The sequence below is a fragment of the Microcebus murinus genome, chromosome 16 (assembly GCF_040939455.1).
Source record: "Microcebus murinus isolate Inina chromosome 16, M.murinus_Inina_mat1.0, whole genome shotgun sequence".
In the NCBI taxonomy this organism is placed as follows: domain Eukaryota; kingdom Metazoa; phylum Chordata; class Mammalia; order Primates; family Cheirogaleidae; genus Microcebus; species Microcebus murinus.
The window spans coordinates 32,894,211-32,914,058 of record NC_134119.1 but is presented as its reverse complement, the minus strand read 5'-3'; the positions used below and the strand labels follow the sequence as shown (position 1 = coordinate 32,914,058).

The window sequence follows — 19,848 nt, the reverse complement described above, 5'->3', positions numbered from 1 at the left end:
ATGTTCTACACTGACAACTGTTAAAAATGTATCTTGTTTCCCTCATTATAAAAGCAATGCATACTCATTGCAAGAGCAAACATGAGAGGAATATATAACATATAACCAGAAAGTCCCCTTTAGTCCTGCCTTCCACAGAAAAAAATTATTACAAATTGGATAACACCATAGCCATTATCATTTTTGCTTATTTCCTTTTAGGTTTTTCTTATACAAGTGCTTTAAAAGCTGTGGTCATGGTATACATACAATTTTGTGCGGCCCTTTCATATATCATTATATCACCCATTTTACCCTGCTGCTATAGAGCCATTAAACTTACCTTTTTAAAATAAAACAATTACATTCTATCAAAAGAATTTCTCACAATTTTCTAAACTATCCCTTTAGTGAAGCACACCTGGGTGGTGGTGTCATTGTTTTTCTCTCTATTATGAATATGACTGCTGTGAACATCTTAATGTGGGTAGCTTTCCCCATATTTTGGCTATGTAAAGATAAATTCACAAATGAATCACTGCCTCACAGGGTTGAGACAGTTTTATAGCCCTTGAAACATAATGCTAAAATTATCAAAAGGATTGAGCCAATTTGTAGTGTACAACTACCAGTGTCGTTTTGCCCTTGTCAGCATTTTTTTTTTTTCTTTTACTAAAATAACCGGTGAAAACACTGTTCATTTTATCTGCTGGGATTTATGCACATTTCCAGCACTGACCTGGGGTACTCAACCTTGGACTTGGACAAACTCTCTCTTATCTCATCATCAATCAGTTCATAAAATTTGTCTCTCCTCATCCGTATCACCTCGGCTCCTAGGCTCATGAGGATGAAGGGCCGTGTGTCACACTCATCGTCCGAGAGGAAGAACAGGTGAAAGCCCTAGAGCGAAGAAGTCACCGAAGTTAGACCTCAGAGGCCAGCCAGTTCTGCCAGCAGATTTTCCAGATGGGAAAAAGAAGGCCTCGGCCGGGCGCGGTGGCTCACACCTGTAATCCTAGCACTCTGGGAGGCCGAGGTGGGAGGATCGTTTAAGCTCAGGAGTTTGAGACCAGCGTGAGCAAGAGCGAGACCCTGTCTCTACTAAAAATAGAAAGAAATTACTTGGACAGCTAAAAATATATAGAAAAAAAAATTAGCCAGGCATGGTGGCGCATGCCTGTAGTCCCAGCTACTGGAGAGGCTGAGGCAGAAGGATTGCTTGAGCCCAGGAGTTTGAGGTTGCTGTGAGCAAGGCTGACGCCTTGGCACTCTAGCCCGGACAACAAAGTGAGACTCTGTCTCAAAAAAAGAAAGAAAGAAAAAGAAACAGAAGGCCTCAAGCAGGAGGTGAGGCCTTCTGAGGTCACGGAGCAAGTGAAGAGGAGGAGTCCAGGGCTCCTTTCGCTACATGACATCAAAGTCCTCCACCCCTGGAATCCGAAGAGCCCCTAAAGCATGTCATCCGTTGTCCCTCCTCCACAGAGCAGGCTGTACTCCAGCCTCCTCCATGCCCATTTCCACAATGCTCTCGAGCTCTCCCCAGTGTCCAGTCTCAACTCTTCCTTTTGCCAAGTGAACCCATGTTCTCTTCCAACAATCATCAAACAGCTAGTCCTCGTCTAGACCTTCCCTTTTTAGCCACCCCCATCCCACCCTTTTCTGCAGGCCTCAATTCTATCTCCATCTGTCATAGACTTGGGTGGCCACTGGCCGTCCCCTCTGCAGTTCACATTGTTCCTCCTGCTCTTTGGCTTGGATTTACTTAGTTCTATCTGGAAGGGAGATGGGGACCTACAGACACACCTGTTTGCTCCATGGAGAACATAATCCCCTTTTTAAGGAGACACCGTGGGATGGGCAGAGCTGGGAAGTAGAACCCTTGTTGCTGAACGCCCAATCCAGTGCTCACTCTTCAGCCTTTTGGCTATTAATCAAGTCTCAGGCAAGGACGGGTATGGGGAGGAAAGGACAGTAGTCATAGAGCCACCAGCACCCAGCTGTCTTGGGCTCAAGAAGAAAAGGGGCAACAAACCAAGAGGCCTGCTCTATGGAGGCCATGTCAAATTCAGACTAATCCTGGCCTCAGAAGGGAAATCCAAATTGTTACTTGTTATGTGACTTTGGGCAAGTGATGCCTCCCTGGGCCACTGTTTGCTCACCTGTGACATGGAGATGAGAACAGCTGCCCCACATGTCTCTGAAGGATTCTGAATTTGAAAGGAACCGTGAAGTGGGATTTGGAACACCCCTCATCACCACCACCATTTGGGTTCTAGACCTTAAAGGAAGGCCAGCTACAAACTCCTGCGTGCTCTGGGCCTTGTCTCTCCTTGGTAGGAATGAAATAGAGACATGCTACCTTTCCTATGAAGCTGCTGAAGGTCTAAGCAAGATGCACGTGTGAAGAAGCTTGGGGGTGGGGGACACACGGGCCCTCATGTGTGGCTCATGTTCAGCACGGAGGGCACCGAGGCCCTCCTGGCCAATGCCAGGCCTTGCGCAGAACCGGGACGGCTGCCCTTACGCCAGCTCCCACTGTGTGGAGGAAACACGGATATAAACTGAATCCTTACAACTAACCCGGAGAGAGTAATTATCATCCTCAGATGTGCAAAACGAGGTGCAGAAAAGGAAATTTACTTGTCCACAGTCATATGTCTTACAATTACAATAGCCATGATAACAATGATGATGACAATGATGGTAATAGCACCAACTAACATTTATGAAGTATTCACTAAATTCTGGGCCCTCTTATAGCTTTTGTGTGTATTAACTCATTAACCTTCACAACAACCCACTGAGCTGGATCCTACTGTTACCCTCATTTTGCAGATGAGGATGTCAAGGCTTAGAAAACTGTCCAATATCACACAGCATGCAAACAGTAAAGCTAGGGTTTGAACCCCAGATGGTCTGTCTTCAGAGTCCAAGCGATTAGCCACCACAATATGAGGAAACTGAGGCACAAAGAGGTTAAGTAACTTGCCCAAGGTAACAAGACATAAAGTGGCAAAGCCAGAATTTGAACCCACGGAGCAGCATTGTTCTGCTTACACTTTCCAGTCTACTCTCCCCAGCCCCCAGCCAGAGTCAGGTCACTTCTCTGTCTGGATGCTTCACATAGCTTCCCAAAGCACCTGGGATGAAAGCTCGTGCCTGCCAAGGCCTGGGCTGTCTCACCCTTGACAAGTTCTGCAGCCCGGCCTCAGGCCATTCCTACCTGTGTACTCTGTTGCAGCCACTCCGCCCTCCCTTCCTGTCCCCTCCACATGCCAAGCTCCTTCCTGCCTCAGGCTCTGAACTTGCTATTCCTCTGTCTGGAACACTCTTCGTCAGGTTGGTCCATAGCCTGTTCTTTTTGTTACTCAGGTGTCAGTTGAAACATCAGCTTCTCAGAGCAGCCTCCCCCTTGACCGCTACGTTTAAGAAGCCCGCCTCTATTCCACTCCTAACAGCAATACAGTGCCTTACGTATTTGCTAGTTTATCTGCTCATTGTTTGTCCTGACTAGGCTGTAAGCCCCATGAAGGCAGGAATTATGTCTGTGTGCTCGCCCACGCTGGCCCCTCGTGCCATGTTTAGAGCACGGTAGACCCTCAAGGAATATCTGCTGAACGACTGACTCAAACAGAGTCACACAACATTAAAGGTGGCAGCTCACTGAGTGAATTTCCTCATTTTCTGATGAGGACACAGATTCAGAAAGGTAAAATGATTCGCCCAAGGCCACTTAGCTATCTACTAGAAGCAATGTGAGAAGAAGAACCTCCACCTGTCACCTCTCTCCTGCCCTGCCCATGGCTCTGGCCTGCCCAGTCTTGACCACCTTCGGAGGCCTCAGCCCACCTGCTCCCTGGAGAAGCTGGTTCCTCCATATCTCCTGGCCCCAAATTTGGGTCTCTCCACCCTAGGCCCTAACTTCTGCTGTGCCCAGAGCCAATCCAGCTCCACACTCCTGCTCCTAAGGGCAAGGACAATATGATCTACCTTCTGGCAGGTGGATATGGTCACAGCTTTCACTGCTCATTCTGCTACCAACGAAGCCAGGGGCTTGGAACAGAGAGAACAGAGTCCCACATCACAGGCACCTCGTGGAGACAGCCACAGACATTCTCTTCAAAGGGGTCATGTTAACAAGTATTTGTTGAGGGCCTTCTTTGTGCTGGCCCTGTGTAGGGAAGAGACAGCCAGGTCATTGTGCTAAGTCCACACCCAAAGCCTTCCAGGGCTTCTACAAAATCAAGGCCAAGTCTCCTACTGTAGCCTAGCAGGTCCTCGACTAAACAGCCCCTGTTGTTCCTGTTCCTTCCACAGCCTCCCATTCCTGTCACCACCTACCAAACTGAGCAAGGCCTTTCCTGCCCTCTGCGCCTCCATCCCGCTCAACGTGCCCTAGTGTCCCTGGGCGCCCTGTGTTCATGCTTAGCTCCTCGCTCTGACACGCAGACAAACTAAAGTGAAGCAGTGAAGGGGCTGTCACAGGAAGAACTGAAGGAATGGAGGTCATTCTGCCCGAATAAGAAAATAATTAATGGAACGTTGGCACTGTGCCTGGCTGCACAAATGCTGAATGAGAAACAAAACAGCATTCCTTAAATATCTAAGGGGCATCACATGGCAAGGAAGCTGATCTCTTCTGTTTTGTTCTTGGGGGTGGGGCAGGGAGAGGAGAGGAACTAGTTTAAAGTTGCAGGAGGCCGAGTTTTACTGGACAAGAAGAACTTCCTAAGAGCCCCAAAGTATTCAGCCAGCATGGATCAAGGGCCATGCTAGGGATTGGGGCTCCCAGACAGTCCTGGGCTGACCTTCTGGGCTCTGAGGACACACGGGCCAGGGGGCAGGAGCACCCATGACCCACCATAACACAGGGTGACAAAGGCATAACAATGACCTTGGAGACACTGTGACTGAGGAACATCGAAAAGGGCTTGGGAAGAGAGCAGGTTCCCAGAGGAATGATCGCACATGGGCTTCAGGACACAGCCCCTCCCCAGGAGGCTGAGGTCTCCTGCCCCTCTGCCCCCCCCACCCCAACTGCTCCTGCGATCAGCGCTGGCACGCACCACCCGTCTTCAGTGGTGTTCAGCTCACAGCCAAACCTGGGTCAGCCACACTTTTTAATGGTCTATGTTTTAGAACATTTTAGATTTACAGAAAAATTGAGAAGATAGTACAGAGTTCTCACCCCCCCACACAATTCCTCACCTCCCCTTAAGTTCCCCCTCACATTAACATCTAACATTGTGTATCTTAGTTACAATGGATGAACCAATATTAACACCTTATTACTAGCTGAAATCAGTGAGTTACTTAGATTTCCTGTTCTACCTAATGTCGTATCTCTGTTCCACTAGCCTATCTGGGATACAACATTACATCTCATTGTCGTATCTCTTTAGGCTCCCCTTGGAGCCTGTGGCAGTTTCTCAGACTTAACCATGTTTTTGGTAACTTTGACAGTATTGAGGAGCACTCATTGGTATTTTGTGGGATGCTCCACTATTAGAGTTTGTCTGATGTTTTTCTCATGATTAGACTTGGGTCACAGTTATTAAGAGAACAACCACAGAAGGGCCATTTTCCTCTCAGCATACCAAGGGGCAGCATGATCAACACGATTTATTATTGTTGATCTTGGCCTTCATCACCCGGCCGAGGCAGTGTTTCTCTGACCTCTCCACTGGAAAGTTACCCCATCTCCCGGTCTTCCCATACTGTATTTTTTGGACAGAAGGTCGCTGTGTGCAGCCCACGTTTAAGGAGTGAGGAGTTACGCTCTCCCTCCTTCAGGACAGGGGATTTACATAAATTATTTGGAATTATTCTATAGGAAGATTTGTCTCTTGTCCCCCATTTATTAATTTATTCAGCCAGGCGCGGTGGCTCACGCCTGTAATCCTAGCTCTCTGGGAGGCCGAGGAGGGTGGATCACTCAAGGTCAGAAGTTCGAAACCAGCCTGACCAAGAGTGGGACCCCGTCTCTACTAAAAATAGAAAGAAATTAATTGGCCAACTAAAAAGATATATAGAAAAATTAGCCGGGCATGGTGGCACATGCCTGTAGTCCCAGCTACTTGGGAGGCTGAGGCAAGAGGATCGCTTGAGCCCAAGAGTTTGAGGTTGCTGTGAGCTAGGCTGATGCCATGGCACTCTAGACTCTGTCTCAAAAAATAATAAAAATAATAATTTATTATTTATTCATTTCGAGCAATATGCACTCATGGATATTTATTTTCTACTCTAGGTTAAAATCCAATACTGCTTTAGTATTTTTTGCTCCAATTGCTCCAGCTATGGCTGCTGGGAGCTCTTTTAGTGGGCCCCGTGTCCCTCTGACATCCTCCCTCCAATGTAGTCTTTCCCCCCAATGGTTCCTTCACATGCTGTGTGAACAGGGCTCTCTGCACACTTACCACGATTTCCCCTTGCTCCACATTGTGGATCTTCATGTAGGCCCCCACGGCAGCCTCCTTGGGGAGCTCACCAAACTTGGTATTGATCATCGGCCATTTGATTGAATGAGTATGCTTGGATCTGAAATTTGACAGCTTGTTAGAGAGAACTCATCTGTGACAGAGCCAGGCTGAGCAAGGCCCTGCCTGATCAGCCTCCACTCTACAAGGTGAGAGCTCCCCTCCCTGGAGAAGTCACACCTGCCAGAAGGTGAGAAAACTCAAGAGCCCTGGGACAGACTGACTCCCATTGCCAGGAACTGGGGACGTGGGGAGGAGACAGAGGAGGGGCAGGAGCTGGGGCCCCTTTGAACACTGGAGGGCTGCTCTGTGGAGGGCCGGCTGGGGATCCTCAGCTGGGCCAGGTCTGATGGGCCAGGCATCCAGGCCCACTTATGCTCCATGTGAAGAAGGAACTTCTAACAGAGCTGTCTGGAAATGGAATACACTGCTTTGATAAGGAATAAGCTCTGTACTCCTGGGGACAAGGCAGAAGTTGGGGCTCTTCTTGACAGAAAGGCCGAGAAGAGATGGCTTATTTATTTGTTTACAGAGACAGGTTTCCCTGGGTGGCCTGGAGACCCTGTACTTTGCTCATATTGGAGCTAATTTCACACAGGCAATCCTGCCGTGCTTTCTTTGGTCTCTGTCTACATGGAAGGCAGAGGCAGGCTGTGCAATTTGGCCTAGAGGCAGGAAAAGATTATTTACCAGCTGAGAGTATAGCTGAGCTCGCTCTGCACATAAACAAGACAGGATTCAATTCCCAGCCCACCGGGACATGGACGTGAATGGCACATGCCTAGCATGTCCTTTTTTTTCACTTCTGGGTCCAACCCATCCCTTCTCCCTGACTCATTCACAGCAAAGAAACTGAGTCTGTTCCATCTCTACCTTTGGAAGAACTGGGACTGGGATTTCAAGCACCGGGTTCCTCGGAATGAGCAGAAGTCATGGAGACTCGTTATGGAGGTGAGCAGCTCAGAATTACTAACGGGCAAAGGACTTGAGTGAAGTGGCCCATGGGGCGACAAGGGGATTGTGACACTGATGCCCTTATTAGTACCATTATGATACCTCAATTCCAAATGTAATGAGGGGAGGGGTCTATGCTGCTCTGGGCTTGGGGTTGAGCTGATTCTAGGTCGGGCCCCATGGAATGTCCTTTTCTGCTCCTCATCCTCTCTAGGAAAGCAAAAGCACAGCCCTCAATGTGCACCAGTCTCATATCCGTAGTGACAATTGTGAAGACTGAGCATTAACAAGCTGCTCAGGTTTGAGTCTTGGCTCTGCCACTTCCTACCTGTGTGACCAGGACCTTAATCTTTCTCTGTACCTTGGTTTCCTCACCTGAAAAATGGGAGTGATGATAATAGTACTTACTCATAGGGTTATTATGAGGATTCAATTCGATAATTTGGTACCAGGCACAGAAGAAGTATTCTCATTCAATTGCTGGCTTACAACAACCCTGAGACTTAGCTACTATTATCTAGAAAGAAATAAGGCTTAGAGAGGTCAAGTCCCTTGCCCAGGGACACAGAGCTAAAATAAGTGGTCAGGCCAGGAGCTGAATCTGGGTTGGACGGACTCCAAATCCAGGCTCTTATTACTAAGCTAGAACTGCCTCCCTCAGATGAGTAGAATTTTTTAAAGAAGCTCAGAATCCAAAGAGTGCAGCAGCACACACACCAACAGAATGTTAGAGCTGAAAGATCCATCCTGCCCTTCCTTAAGTGTGTTACTGAGGCCCTGAGAAAAGAAGGCCACCTAACATGGCCCTGTGAGTCAGAGGTGGAGAATGCAAGTCGTAGACAGCAAACCTAGGTGGCCTTGCGTGCACACACCCATCCCTCTGAGGTGGACTTGTGTCTGCCCCCTCCCCTGCATCCCTGACATTTGGCCATGTAAGTCATAGCCCCCTTTTCAACTGCAATCTGGACTCTTAAATCTGCTAAAAGCTGAGCTTACTTGATCTTTGGGCCCAGGAGCTTTGGAAGGCTATTTTCTGAGGTGTTGATCGTCCCACTGACACTTGTCCCCTTTTTCTCCCGGGCTTTCTGGAGATGCAGAAGTTTCAAATAGCTGAAGTCCTGTAGAGGATATGATTTGATCTGGAATTCCTTAAATCTCTCCCTAGGAGAGGGTTCTGTTAGAGAAAGCACAGGAAAACACATTAATAGGTCTTTGTATACAGGGCAGTTAGGGTGGTGGTGGAAGACATATATCATAGGAACCTGCCTGGACAGTCTGACACATAAGGGAATTAAGAGGACAAGAAAAGAAAACCACTGTGGCCTCCATGTAACGTCCCTGTGCTGGAGCCTTCCTATGAGTTATATCCAGACAAGTGTAATTATCCTAATCTAAGAGATAAGATGAACAGCAGAGAATTCAAGTCACCCAGAAAAGGACCAAAGTTTGAATCTGAATTCAGGTCGATTTGATTCTAAGCTCACTATCATTCCATTAGCAGACCACACTTATTTCAGCTTTTTAAACTGGGCTTTCACACTGGGCCAGGGGTGACGATAAAAGATAGATGGATGACTAGCCATAGAGCCTTGGAACAAGTCACGTAATCCTTAGAGCCCTCGGAAGACCATTGTAAGAATTACAGATAAAGTATGTGATATGCACAGTGCCGGCATATAATAGGCCCTCTCTGAGAGTTATTAAAATGATCTCCAAGGGAGTATAACTCAGAAATAAAAAAGAGCAAACCAATTGCTCAAAAATACTATGCTGAGTGAAAGAAGTCAGACACAGAAGAGTCCACACTGGGAAGACAAATGCAACCAATGGTGACAGAAAGCTAATCAGTGTTGTTGAGGACAGGTGTGTGGGGTAGAGATTGACCGGGAAGGGGCACAAGGGAGCTTTTAGAGGTGATGGAAATGTTCCATAACTTGATTATGGTGGCTACACAGAGGTATACATTTGTCAAAATTCATAGAACTACACATGTAAACACGTGCATTTTATTGTGTAAAAATTATACCTCAATAACATGGATTAAAAAGAGATCTCTAGTGTTAGAATCAACTATTAAAACTAATGTTAACAAAGACAAATCCAAACTCCACAAAGAATAGACCTGGCTTAACAGAGCATGACCTGAGTATGACCTTTTTGAAAGGCATACGACATCATCTATCAATGTTTAAAAATGTACATGAGCCAGTATGCACTGGATCAATGACTTGATTCAGTAAGTCTAAGAATTTGTCTAATATGTTTCCTTGCCAAACATACCAGGAAATTGACCACAGTAGGGTAAAAATTTGGACAGTGAAAAACTGAACTGGAAATAACTCAAAATACCTATAAAAGGTAGTTAAATTAATTATTGTATATCTCTGTAAGAGAATAAAGCTCAACTATTAAAAAACATAGATCTAGACTTCCGCTTCCAGCCAGGATGGTGTAACGGGGGCCGGGCATTCTCTCACACACATTTACAGCCCGGGACGTGCCCATAACCATATAGAACAGCCAAGACAGATCTGTTTATCCATTCGCTCTGTGATTAGCTTCTGAGCACCCGCTAGATGCCAGGCGTGGTAGCAAGCCCTGGGAAAACAAGGCCCACCTTGATAGAGCTCATATTCTAGCAAGGGAGACAAATACTTAATAACCATTTTGGATTCAGTTGTGTGATTTCAGTGGGGTTAAATACCACGGAAGAAAAACACGGGGCACTTGCACGGGACACAGTGGGGATGGTAGATGCTGATCCAGCATGAGAAATCGGAAGACTTCTCTGAGGAAGGGATGTGTATTCGCTCCAAGATCTAAAAAGGGGAAGAGAGCCGGGCAGAGTGGGGGTGGGACGCAAGAGTAGATGGCCATGTGAGAAAACCTGAAGAGTGACAGGGAAAAGGCTTGCGAGGAGGCTGGAAGGGAAGGCAGGGCCTTGTGGACCAGGTTTCCACAGCTGGTGGAAGAAGGGAGAAACCAGACATCCTGTCCCACCCTGCTGACTCAGATCTCGGATTCTATGGGCTGGGATGGGGAACAGGGCGGGCCCAGGCGCCCCCTGCCGCCAGCGTGGCCGAGCAGCTCACCATTGAAGTGGTACCTCAGAGGCCTGCCGTCGACCAGCCCCAGGTGCTGCCAGATCCACTTGAGGTAGGCAGGGGACTCCCCCAGGTCTATCAGCCTCAGGACCTCACAGGTGCCCTAGAAGCATGGAGGGACACAACAAAAGGGTTAGCCCCTGAGGCCCAGACCGGCCAGGCTTTGCAGAGAAGCTCTCCAATTGCATCTCATCCCATGTTGTTTTATCTGCTTAATGCAAGTGGTTTCAGGTTCTTTTTTTCTTTTTATGAAAATGTTATCTACTCATTAAAAAATTCAAGTAGCTAAGAAGGCATAAGAACTAAATACAATGCTAGCATTGGGAAAATATCAACATGGAAGTCATTGAGACAATTGGTGAAACTGATTATGATCTGTAGATCATATATTATATAAATATTAAAATTCCCTGATTTTGATAATTATTCTGTGGTTAATTTCTGATCTTAGAAAACAATTACTTGAGTATACAGGAGTAAATGAGTACAATAAATGATACTTAACTCTTAAATGATTCAGGTGGGAAAAATATATATATATACACTAAAGCAAATGTGGTAGATATTAATAACAATCAGTGAAGCTTGGTTAAGGTTATAAAGGAGTTCTTTGTATTGCTCTTGTAATTTTTCTATTAATTTAAAATTATTCCAAAATTAAAAGTTTAAAAAATATTCAAACCAAATAGGAGAACAAACAGAAAATTAAAACTACATAATTCTAACACCCAGAAATAACTGGTAGTAAAATGTTGCTGAATATTATTTCAAATTTTCTCTCTAAACACATGAGAAATATATAATTGTTCATAAATGAATTCATTTATGTAAAACAGACTTGTAACCTTTTTAGAAACTCAATAATATATCAAAGACATCTTTCCATGCCAAACAATATGGTTCTACATTATCATTTTAATGGTTACATATCATTCTGTGTGTACCATAATTTACAAAATTAAAATAACAAATATTCAGTTGACCAAAAGAAGTCAGGCACAAAGAGTACATACTGTATGAAAATAGGCAAAAGTAATCTATAGTGATATAAGTCATAAGACTGGTAACCTTTGTGGGAATTTTGTCTGGGAAAGGGCACAGAGGAGCCTTCTGGAATGCTGGAAATGTTCTTTATTTTGATTCGGGTGATGGTTATACAAGTACATATATAAGTAAAAATTTATAAGCTGTAAAGTTTAGAATTCAAATCTTTACTGCATATATGTTATACCTCAAGAAAACATCTCTGAAGATTCATATTTGGTTGTTTCTAATCTGTCAGTATTATACATATATAACTCTGATTTTGTTCAGAGCAGCAAAGTCCCCAATTAAAAAAAACTCACCACTTCCCCAAACTCCCCTATAGTGGGGTGGCAGTGACCCAGTTCTGGCTAATGAGATATAAGTGGAAGACTGCTGCATAAAACTCCCAGGAAAGCTACCATTGTCTTTCCTCCTTTCCTCTGCCGGAAACTCAGATGAGATGGCTGGAGGTGGAATAGCCATCTTGTGATCATTAGGACAAAAGCTATAAACTGTGGAGGATGACGGGAAAAACTAGAAGGGACTTGAGGTTTTTTGTTTGTTTGTTTGTTTGTTTTTTGAGACAGAGTCTCGCTTTGTTGTCCAGGCTAGAGTGAGTGCCATGGCGTCAGCCTAGCTCACAGCAACCTCAAACTCCTGGGCTCAAGTAATCCTCCTGCCTCAGCCTCCTGAGTAGCTGGGACTACAGGCATGCACCACCATGCCCGGCTAATTTTTTCTATATATATTAGTTGTCCAATTAATTTTTTTCTATTTATAGTAGAGACAGGGCTGGTTTCGAACTCCTGACCTCGAGCAATAGGCCCGCCTCGGCCTCCTAGAGTGCTAGGATTACAGGCGTGAGCCACCGCGCCCGGCCCAGGACTTGAGGTTTTTTTTTTGTTTTTTGTTTTTGTTTTTTTTTGAGACAGAGTCTCACTTTGTTGCCCAGGCTAGAGTGAGTGCCATGGCATCAGCCTGGCTCACAGCAACCTCAAACTCCGGGGCTCAGCGATCCTACTGCCTCAGCCTCCCGAGTGGCTGGGACTACAGGCATGCACCACCATGCCCAGCTAATTTTTTGTATATATATTTTTAGTTGGTCAATTAATTTATTTCTATTTTTGGTAGAGACGGGGTCTCGCTCAGGCTGGTTTCGAACTCCTGACCTTGAGCAATCCACCCGCCTCGGCCTCCCAAAGTGCTAGGATTACAGGCGTGAGCCACCACGCCCAGCCTGGACTTGAGGTTTTGAAGACTTCCTAGAACAGCTGTTCCAGTCCTGGACTGCCTAATTCTAGAATGATTATTGCATGAGAAAAATACTATTATATTTACTAAGCCACACAGCTGGGTTTCTGTGATCTGCAACAGAGAGCAACTCTAACCGATATTTTTGTAGATACACCTTAATTCCTATAGAGGTAGCACACAAATACTCAAGTTCTCCTTTGAGGCACATGGCAGAATTGTACTTTTCCATCCTTTGAATTAGGCATGGACTTCTTACTTGCTTTAGCTAATTTTCTTAGATTTCTTTAGCAAAGTAACTTGTACTCTGAGTAGAAACAAAAGCTACTGCTTGGACCGGGTGCGGTGGCTCATCCCTGTAATCCTAGCACTCTGGAAGGCCAAGGTGGGTGGATCCCTCAAGGTCAGGAGTTCGAAACCAGCCTGAGCAAGAGCAAGACCCTGTCTCTACTAAAAATAGAAAGGAATTAATTGGCCAACAAAAAAATACATAGAAAAAATTAGCCAGGCATGGTGGCACATGCCTGTAGTCCCAGCTACTCAGGAAGCTGAGGCAGGAGGATCACTTGAGCCCAGGAGTTTGAGGTTGCTGTGAGCTAGGTAGATGTCACGGCACTCTAGCCCAGGCAACAGAGTGAGACTCTGTCTCAAAAAATAAATAAAATAAAATAAAATAAAATAAAATAAAATAAAATAAAAGCTACTGCTTGATTCTCAACATTCCCTTCTCCTGTCCTGTTGCTCATGGGAGCATGGGTCAAGTCTCTAGTGGCCTGTGACCCTGAGTGACCATAAGGAGCAAGGCCTCTCTGATGACATATGGGCAAGTAGAGTGATGAAGGAATATATCTTAGTTAGTTAATCCACTGAAATTTGAGGACTGTTTATAACTGAAGCATCATCTAGTTTATTCTAATATAATACCCATGCTTGATTATCTCCTTAGGGATAATTCCTAAAGGTATGCATGTTTAAAAAAAAAATTTTTTTTTTGAGACAGAGTCTCACTTTGTTGCCCAGGCTAGAGTGAGTGCTATGGCGTCAGCCTAGCTCACAGCAACCTCAAACTCCTGGGCTCAAGCAATCCTCTTGCCTCAGCCTCCCAAGTAGCTGGGACTACAGGCATGCGCCACCATGCCCGGCTAATTTTTTTCTTTATATATATTAGTTGGCCAATTAATTTCTTTCTATTTATAGTAGAGACGGGGGTCTTGCTCTTGCTCAGGGTAGTTTCGAACTCCTGACCTTGAGCAATCCGCCCGCCTTTGCCTCCCAGAGAGCTAGGATTACAGGCGTGAGCCACCGCACCCGGCCCTGTTTAAAATTTTGATACGCATTGCCAAACTGCCTTCCAGAAAGGTTAGTTCAATTTACACTTTCTTAACCAGTGCATAACAGAGTCCACTATCACACAATTTTGCCAGGGTTTTCACAACCCTTTTTTTTTTTTTTTTTTTTTTGAGACAGAGTCTCGCTTTGTTGTCCAGGCTAGAGTGAGTGCCGTGGCGGCAGCCTAGCTCACAGCAACCTCAAACTCCTGGGCTCGAGTGATCCTTCTGCCTCAGCCTCCCGAGTAGCTGGGACTACAGGCATGCGCCACCATGCCCGGCTAATTTTTTTTTTTTTTATATATATATCAGTTGGCCAATTAATTTCTTTCTATTTATAGTAGAGACGGGGTCTCGCTCTTGCTCAGGCTGGTTTTGAACTCCTGACCTTGAGCAATCCGCCCGCCTCGGCCTCCCAAGAGCTAGGATTACAGGCGTGAGCCACAGCGCCCGGCCTTCACAACCCTTTTAATCTTTGCTAATCTGACAGGTAATAAAGATGTAATTTTTTTCTTTTTATTTTATATCTTTTTAAAAATTTTACCCTTTTTTTAGTAGGTACTCTAAGAGACACATTATAAAGGGTTAAGATTCAAGACAAATTCCTGTTAAAGAGGAAGGAGAAGCATGGAACAAACATTTAATAAGCCCTTATATGCCAGGCATTGTGCCCGAAGCTTTACTCAATATTCATTCAACAAACAGTTATCACCAAAGAACTATAGGAGCCAGAGAAACACACACCAACGCAGTTTCCTCTTGGAAAGTTTCCCATGGGTCTTTTAATTATATCTGTATTTGTGGAAAGAACTGTTTCATCATGTGTCCCCAAATGATAAACTGTTCAAAATGAGTTGATTATGGGCATTAATTACATTTGTGATGCTGGCAAGAAATCATATTAATATTTTCCAAGGTTCCAAGGATGCCCAGGGACTCGAGGCTGATTTCGCCCTCTTGTGGCAATATGAGTAAACTACAGGAGTCGGGCAGTCCGGTCTCCTTCCCAAAGAACACTCGAGGCGCTGGCCAGGCAGGAAACAAAAATGAGAAAAAAGAGCAGTCCCTTTAGAGGGAGTAGGTGCTTTTTAGTTCCAGCTAGAGGGGGCCTTGTACCAGAATACAACCTGGTGTTGCCTGATCTTCTGAATTCTCAAAAGCCAGAAATCAGAATTTTTATGTAAAATCTTCACATTAATGATTAAATCAGATTTTAATAAAACACTGTAAGGAACAAACCAATCTCATCTGCTGGGCCCCCTGAAAGCCCCCCTACCTGCTATCATTTTGTGCCGTCTGTGTTATTTTTCCAGGTTCCTCTGCATTAGAATCACCTGCGGCAGCCCTTAACTCTGCAGATTCCAGAGTTAATGAATCAATCTCTGGGGCCAGAAAGTAATCTGCCTTTTTAAAAAGCACTCGAGGTGTTTTTATGCTTACCAAAATTTGAAGATGCCTCCCTTGGGCCAGGAGTTCTCCAACTTTAGTGTGCATCAGAATCGCCTGGAAAGCTTGTTGAAACACAGATTACTGAGACCTCCCTCCCAGAGTTTTAGATTTAACAGTTCTTGGGTGAGTCTGAGAATTTACATTTTGTAATGAGTTCCCAAGTGCTGCTGCTGCTGCTGCTGGCCCAGCCACAACACTTCGAGAACCACTGGATTTAAGGATGAATGTGAATTGAGGAAGCACGTGCTAAACTGATTCTCATCCTTACCAGACTTCAGAAGGTGAGTAGTTCCATTTTACAGATGAAGAAATGGAGGCAAAACAGATTAAGAAGCATCCCCCGCTTTCTGCTGGTCAAAAGGCAATCAAGCTGATTAAAGGAAGCCTAGGATTTACATCCCTCCCCACTCATCCTCCCCCCATTGTTCCTGGCTGTAAAGTAGCAAAAGAGCTTCACGTTAAATCTGGTGATATATGTTATTTCATGGCTTTGGAGGTGATTACCTCAAAATTTTAGGAAAGAATTAGCAAGTATCAGGGAAGAAAAGGAATTGAAAATTATGCAGGTTGGCCTTCAGGGCTCTCCAGCCAACCTCCCATTTCCTATTATATGATCATCAGGATTCTCCAAACTTATCATAACCCCAGGCATAGGCCTACTGTACCCTGGCTGGCACTGACTTCACCCCCTCCCTCCTCTGCAGAGACCCAATCCCTCCTTAGTGTGCAGAGATGAAGCCAATCGCTTCATTTCCTGGGTTCCCTTGCAGCTAAGGTTCTGGATGTGACTTGGGTTCCACCAACCTCATGCACCTGGACAAGGCTTGGTTTTGGAAGTGTCAGATATCCACTTTGTTACTGGAGATGGTGGCTGTAGCCACCAACCTGAGATGGCAGGGACAGCAGCACCTGTGGCTGTTCAGCTCTGGACTCTGACTTGGAGGTGGCTGGGAGTCATCTTCAGTCTAGGGTCTGTTTCTGTAGGCTTCTCCCCAGGAAATCAGTTAGCCATTTAACATCCTGCAATAAATCTCTTTCTACTTATATTAGCTAGACTTAATTCTATTCTTTGGGACTGAACCCAGAATAACAACATACACACACACACTCACAGACTCCCAGTGGTGTTAGTAAGTTTAACAGCTCTCCAGAAAAAAGCAACATGTATATAAATTTTACTGTCATTAAGGGTGTGTTACACACAATTTGTAAATAATAAAATATGCCTATGCCGGCCAGATGCGGGGTGGCTCATGCCTGTAATCCTAGCACTCTGGGGAGGCCGAGGCGGGTGGATTGCTCGAGGTCAGGAGTTCGAAACCAACATGAGCAAGAGAGAGACCCCATCTCTACTATAAATAGAAAGAAATTAATTGGCCAACTAAAAACATATACAGAAAAAATTAGCCGGGCATGGTGGTGCATGCCTGTAGTCCCAGCTACTCGGGAGGCTGAGGCAACAGGATTGCTTGAGCCCAGGAGTTTGAGGTTGCTGTGAGCTAGGTTGACTGACTCCATGGCACTCACTCTAGCCTGGGGAACAAAGCGAGACTCTGTCTCAAAAAAAAAAAAAAAAAAAACATGCCATACTCTTCTGGAAATTCCATAGAGCCCATCAATTCTCACAGAATGCTTCAGTTGACTTTGGCTGAACTTTTGTATCCACAGCCAATCTATAGTTGCAATTCAACCATAATTTGACAAATGAAGTTGCATCCCAATTCATTCTTTTCCTAATAAATTTAATGTTTTTAAATCTGATCTGTGATCTGTGAAGCTATTTCTCCCCCTCACAGAAATTATATTCCTTAAATTGAAACTTCTTTTCGCTTTAGCACTATGTATGTCAGAACTTTACTTGTTCATCAATGACGTAACTTCTGTGATGAATCAGACAACGGTTTTTACATATTGTCAGACTATTTCCTCAATTTCCTTCTCCGCACGGTGTAACAGATACAGACCCAGCCCATTTTAAAATTTAATCTGCATTATAAACATTTTCTCTTAATGCTTTCCCAAGACAATCAGCAAAGTCATAGATCAAGACTTGACTTGGGGTGTCTGCTGATTCCATTGTGTAAATACTCCCACATGGCTGACTGTAAGCCACCAAGGTGAAGCCACTGAGTATGGGGTTGGGAAGAGATGCACACAATTTCTACCAGACCAATACGATAGACATGACCTCAGAGCAAAGACAATAGTAAAATACAGTAACATCTTTAGGAAATGGTGAGTTTTCAGTATTTATTATCCTTGTTTACAATATAGCTTATTTAACTATAGGTTTATATAACCTAATATTTAGTAATTATTGTGTTTATCAACTTGCAAAATTCCTGAAAATTTAACAATCAGCTCTTTTTTTTTTTTTTTGAGAAAGAGTCTCACTCTGTTGCCTGGGCTAGAGTGCTGTGGCATCAGCCTAGCTCACAGCAACCTCAAACTCCTGGGCTCAAGTGATCCTCCTGCCTCAGCCTCCCAAGTAGCTAATTTTTTGTTTCTATTTTTAGTAAAGATGGAGGTCTCAGTCTTGGTCAGGCTGGTCTTGAACTCTTGCCCTCAAGCAATCCTCCGGCCTCCACCTCCCAGAGTGCTAGGATTACGGGTGTGAGCCAATGTGCCCAGCCAACAATCAGCTCTTGAAGGCCAATACAAGCCAGCTCCAGCACCCTACCACTCTTGCTCCCTTCCTTTTGTCTGCTGGTTCAATACTTCAAGGCTTGTCTACACCCCAGCCCCTCCACGAAGCTTTCCTTAAAAGCCTCCAGCCTTAAGAGAGTTCCCTCTCCTGGATTCTGGTATCTTGCACAGTTTGCACCAATCTCTTGGTACTTGGTACTGATTACTTTGTCTATGCGTGGAATCTAGTGGAAGATACACACAAAGAGAAAGAATCAGTCTTTTTCATCTCTGTATCCCTCCAGAGCCTGGACCAATGTGTTGCAAACTTGACAAAAATTTAACAAATGCTTGTGGTGTCTTCAACTGTAAGGAATTGACAGAAAGATCAACTCAAATCCCAAATCCCAGTTCCTGAGAAGAGCTTTGGAGCCAGACAGACCTGGGTTGAACCCTCTGCCCCTCATCACCTGTGGGTCCTTGGACAACCACTTAACCTTAATGTGCCTCAGTTTCCTCCTCTGTAAAATGGCAATAATGACAATGCCAACCTCCTTTAGGCTACTGAGACCGAAATGAGATAAAGCATGTGAAACACAGAGCCTGGCATATGATATTTACCAATCTAACTTGATAAATGTTAGATTTTCTTTTCATTATCAACCAACAGAGAGAAGGTGGCAAAGGGCACAGAGCAATTTGCAAAAGACAAACTTTATTTATTTATTTTTTGAGACAGAGTCTCACTTTGTTGCCCAGGCTAGAGTGAGTGCCGTGGTATCAGCCTAGCTCACAGCAACCTCAAATTCCTGGGCTCAAGCAATCCTGCTGCCTCAGCCTCCTGAGTAGCTGGGACTACAGGCATGCACCACCATGCCCAGCTAATTTTTTCTATATATATTAGTTGGCCAATTAATTTCTTTCTATTTATAGTAGAGACGGGGTCTCGCTCTTGCTCAGGCTGGCTTCGAACTCCTGACCTCGAGTAATCCTCCCGCCTCGGCCTCCCAGAGTGCTAGGATTATAGGCGTGAGCCACCGCGCCCAGCCAACTTTAGATATTAGTAGTAAACACACATGATGAATCTCACTAGTAATCAGAAAAAATATATATATATTAAATCCTCAGTGAGGAAGCAATTGCTACCTATTAAATTTGAAAACTTCTGAAAAAGTGACTTGCAAAGCTGGCAGAGGTGTGGTGGCATTGGCAAAGCTGCACATCCTGGAAGCCAGGTAAGGTGGCCCCTGCCTTTTAGAAGGCAATTCGTTCCAGGAGCCATAAAAATCATGAAACTGGGAGTTGAGCCCAATCTCTGTCCCTGACTGCTAGACCCCATTGCAGTATCCCTATAGCTATCTCAACGCCCCCCCTTGGATAAAGTTTGCCTTGCAAAAGAAAAATTATAATACCAAGAAATTCCACTTTTGAAACTCTGTACCGAGGTAATAAGCTTATGGGTAATTTCTTCCTTCTTTCCAGAAAGTTTTATAATATAGTCATATCACTTTTATAATTTAAAGATTATGATTTTTAAAAAGATGATCTGGGCCGGGCGCGGTGGCTCACGCCTGTAATCCTAGCACCCTGGTAGGCCGAGGCAGGAGGATCACTTGAGGTCAGGAGTTTGAGACCAGTCTGAGCAAGAGCCAG

General features: G+C 44.8%; 1 protein-coding gene across 3 annotated transcripts in view; it reads right to left on the bottom strand.

Moving 5' to 3' along the window:
• CNBD2 (cyclic nucleotide binding domain containing 2) overlaps positions 1-19,848 on the bottom strand; it is a 57,282-nt gene that overhangs the window by 5,139 nt on the left and 32,295 nt on the right. For all 3 annotated transcript variants that reach the window (XM_012755222.3, XM_076011075.1, XM_012755226.3), the window contains 4 exons: positions 10,505-10,619; positions 8,409-8,586; positions 6,399-6,519; positions 719-882 (listed from right to left, as the gene is read on the bottom strand). In XM_012755222.3, coding sequence (XP_012610676.1) covers positions 719-882; positions 6,399-6,519; positions 8,409-8,586; positions 10,505-10,619 — 578 coding nt within the window. The remainder of the gene's footprint in view (positions 1-718; positions 883-6,398; positions 6,520-8,408; positions 8,587-10,504; positions 10,620-19,848) is intronic.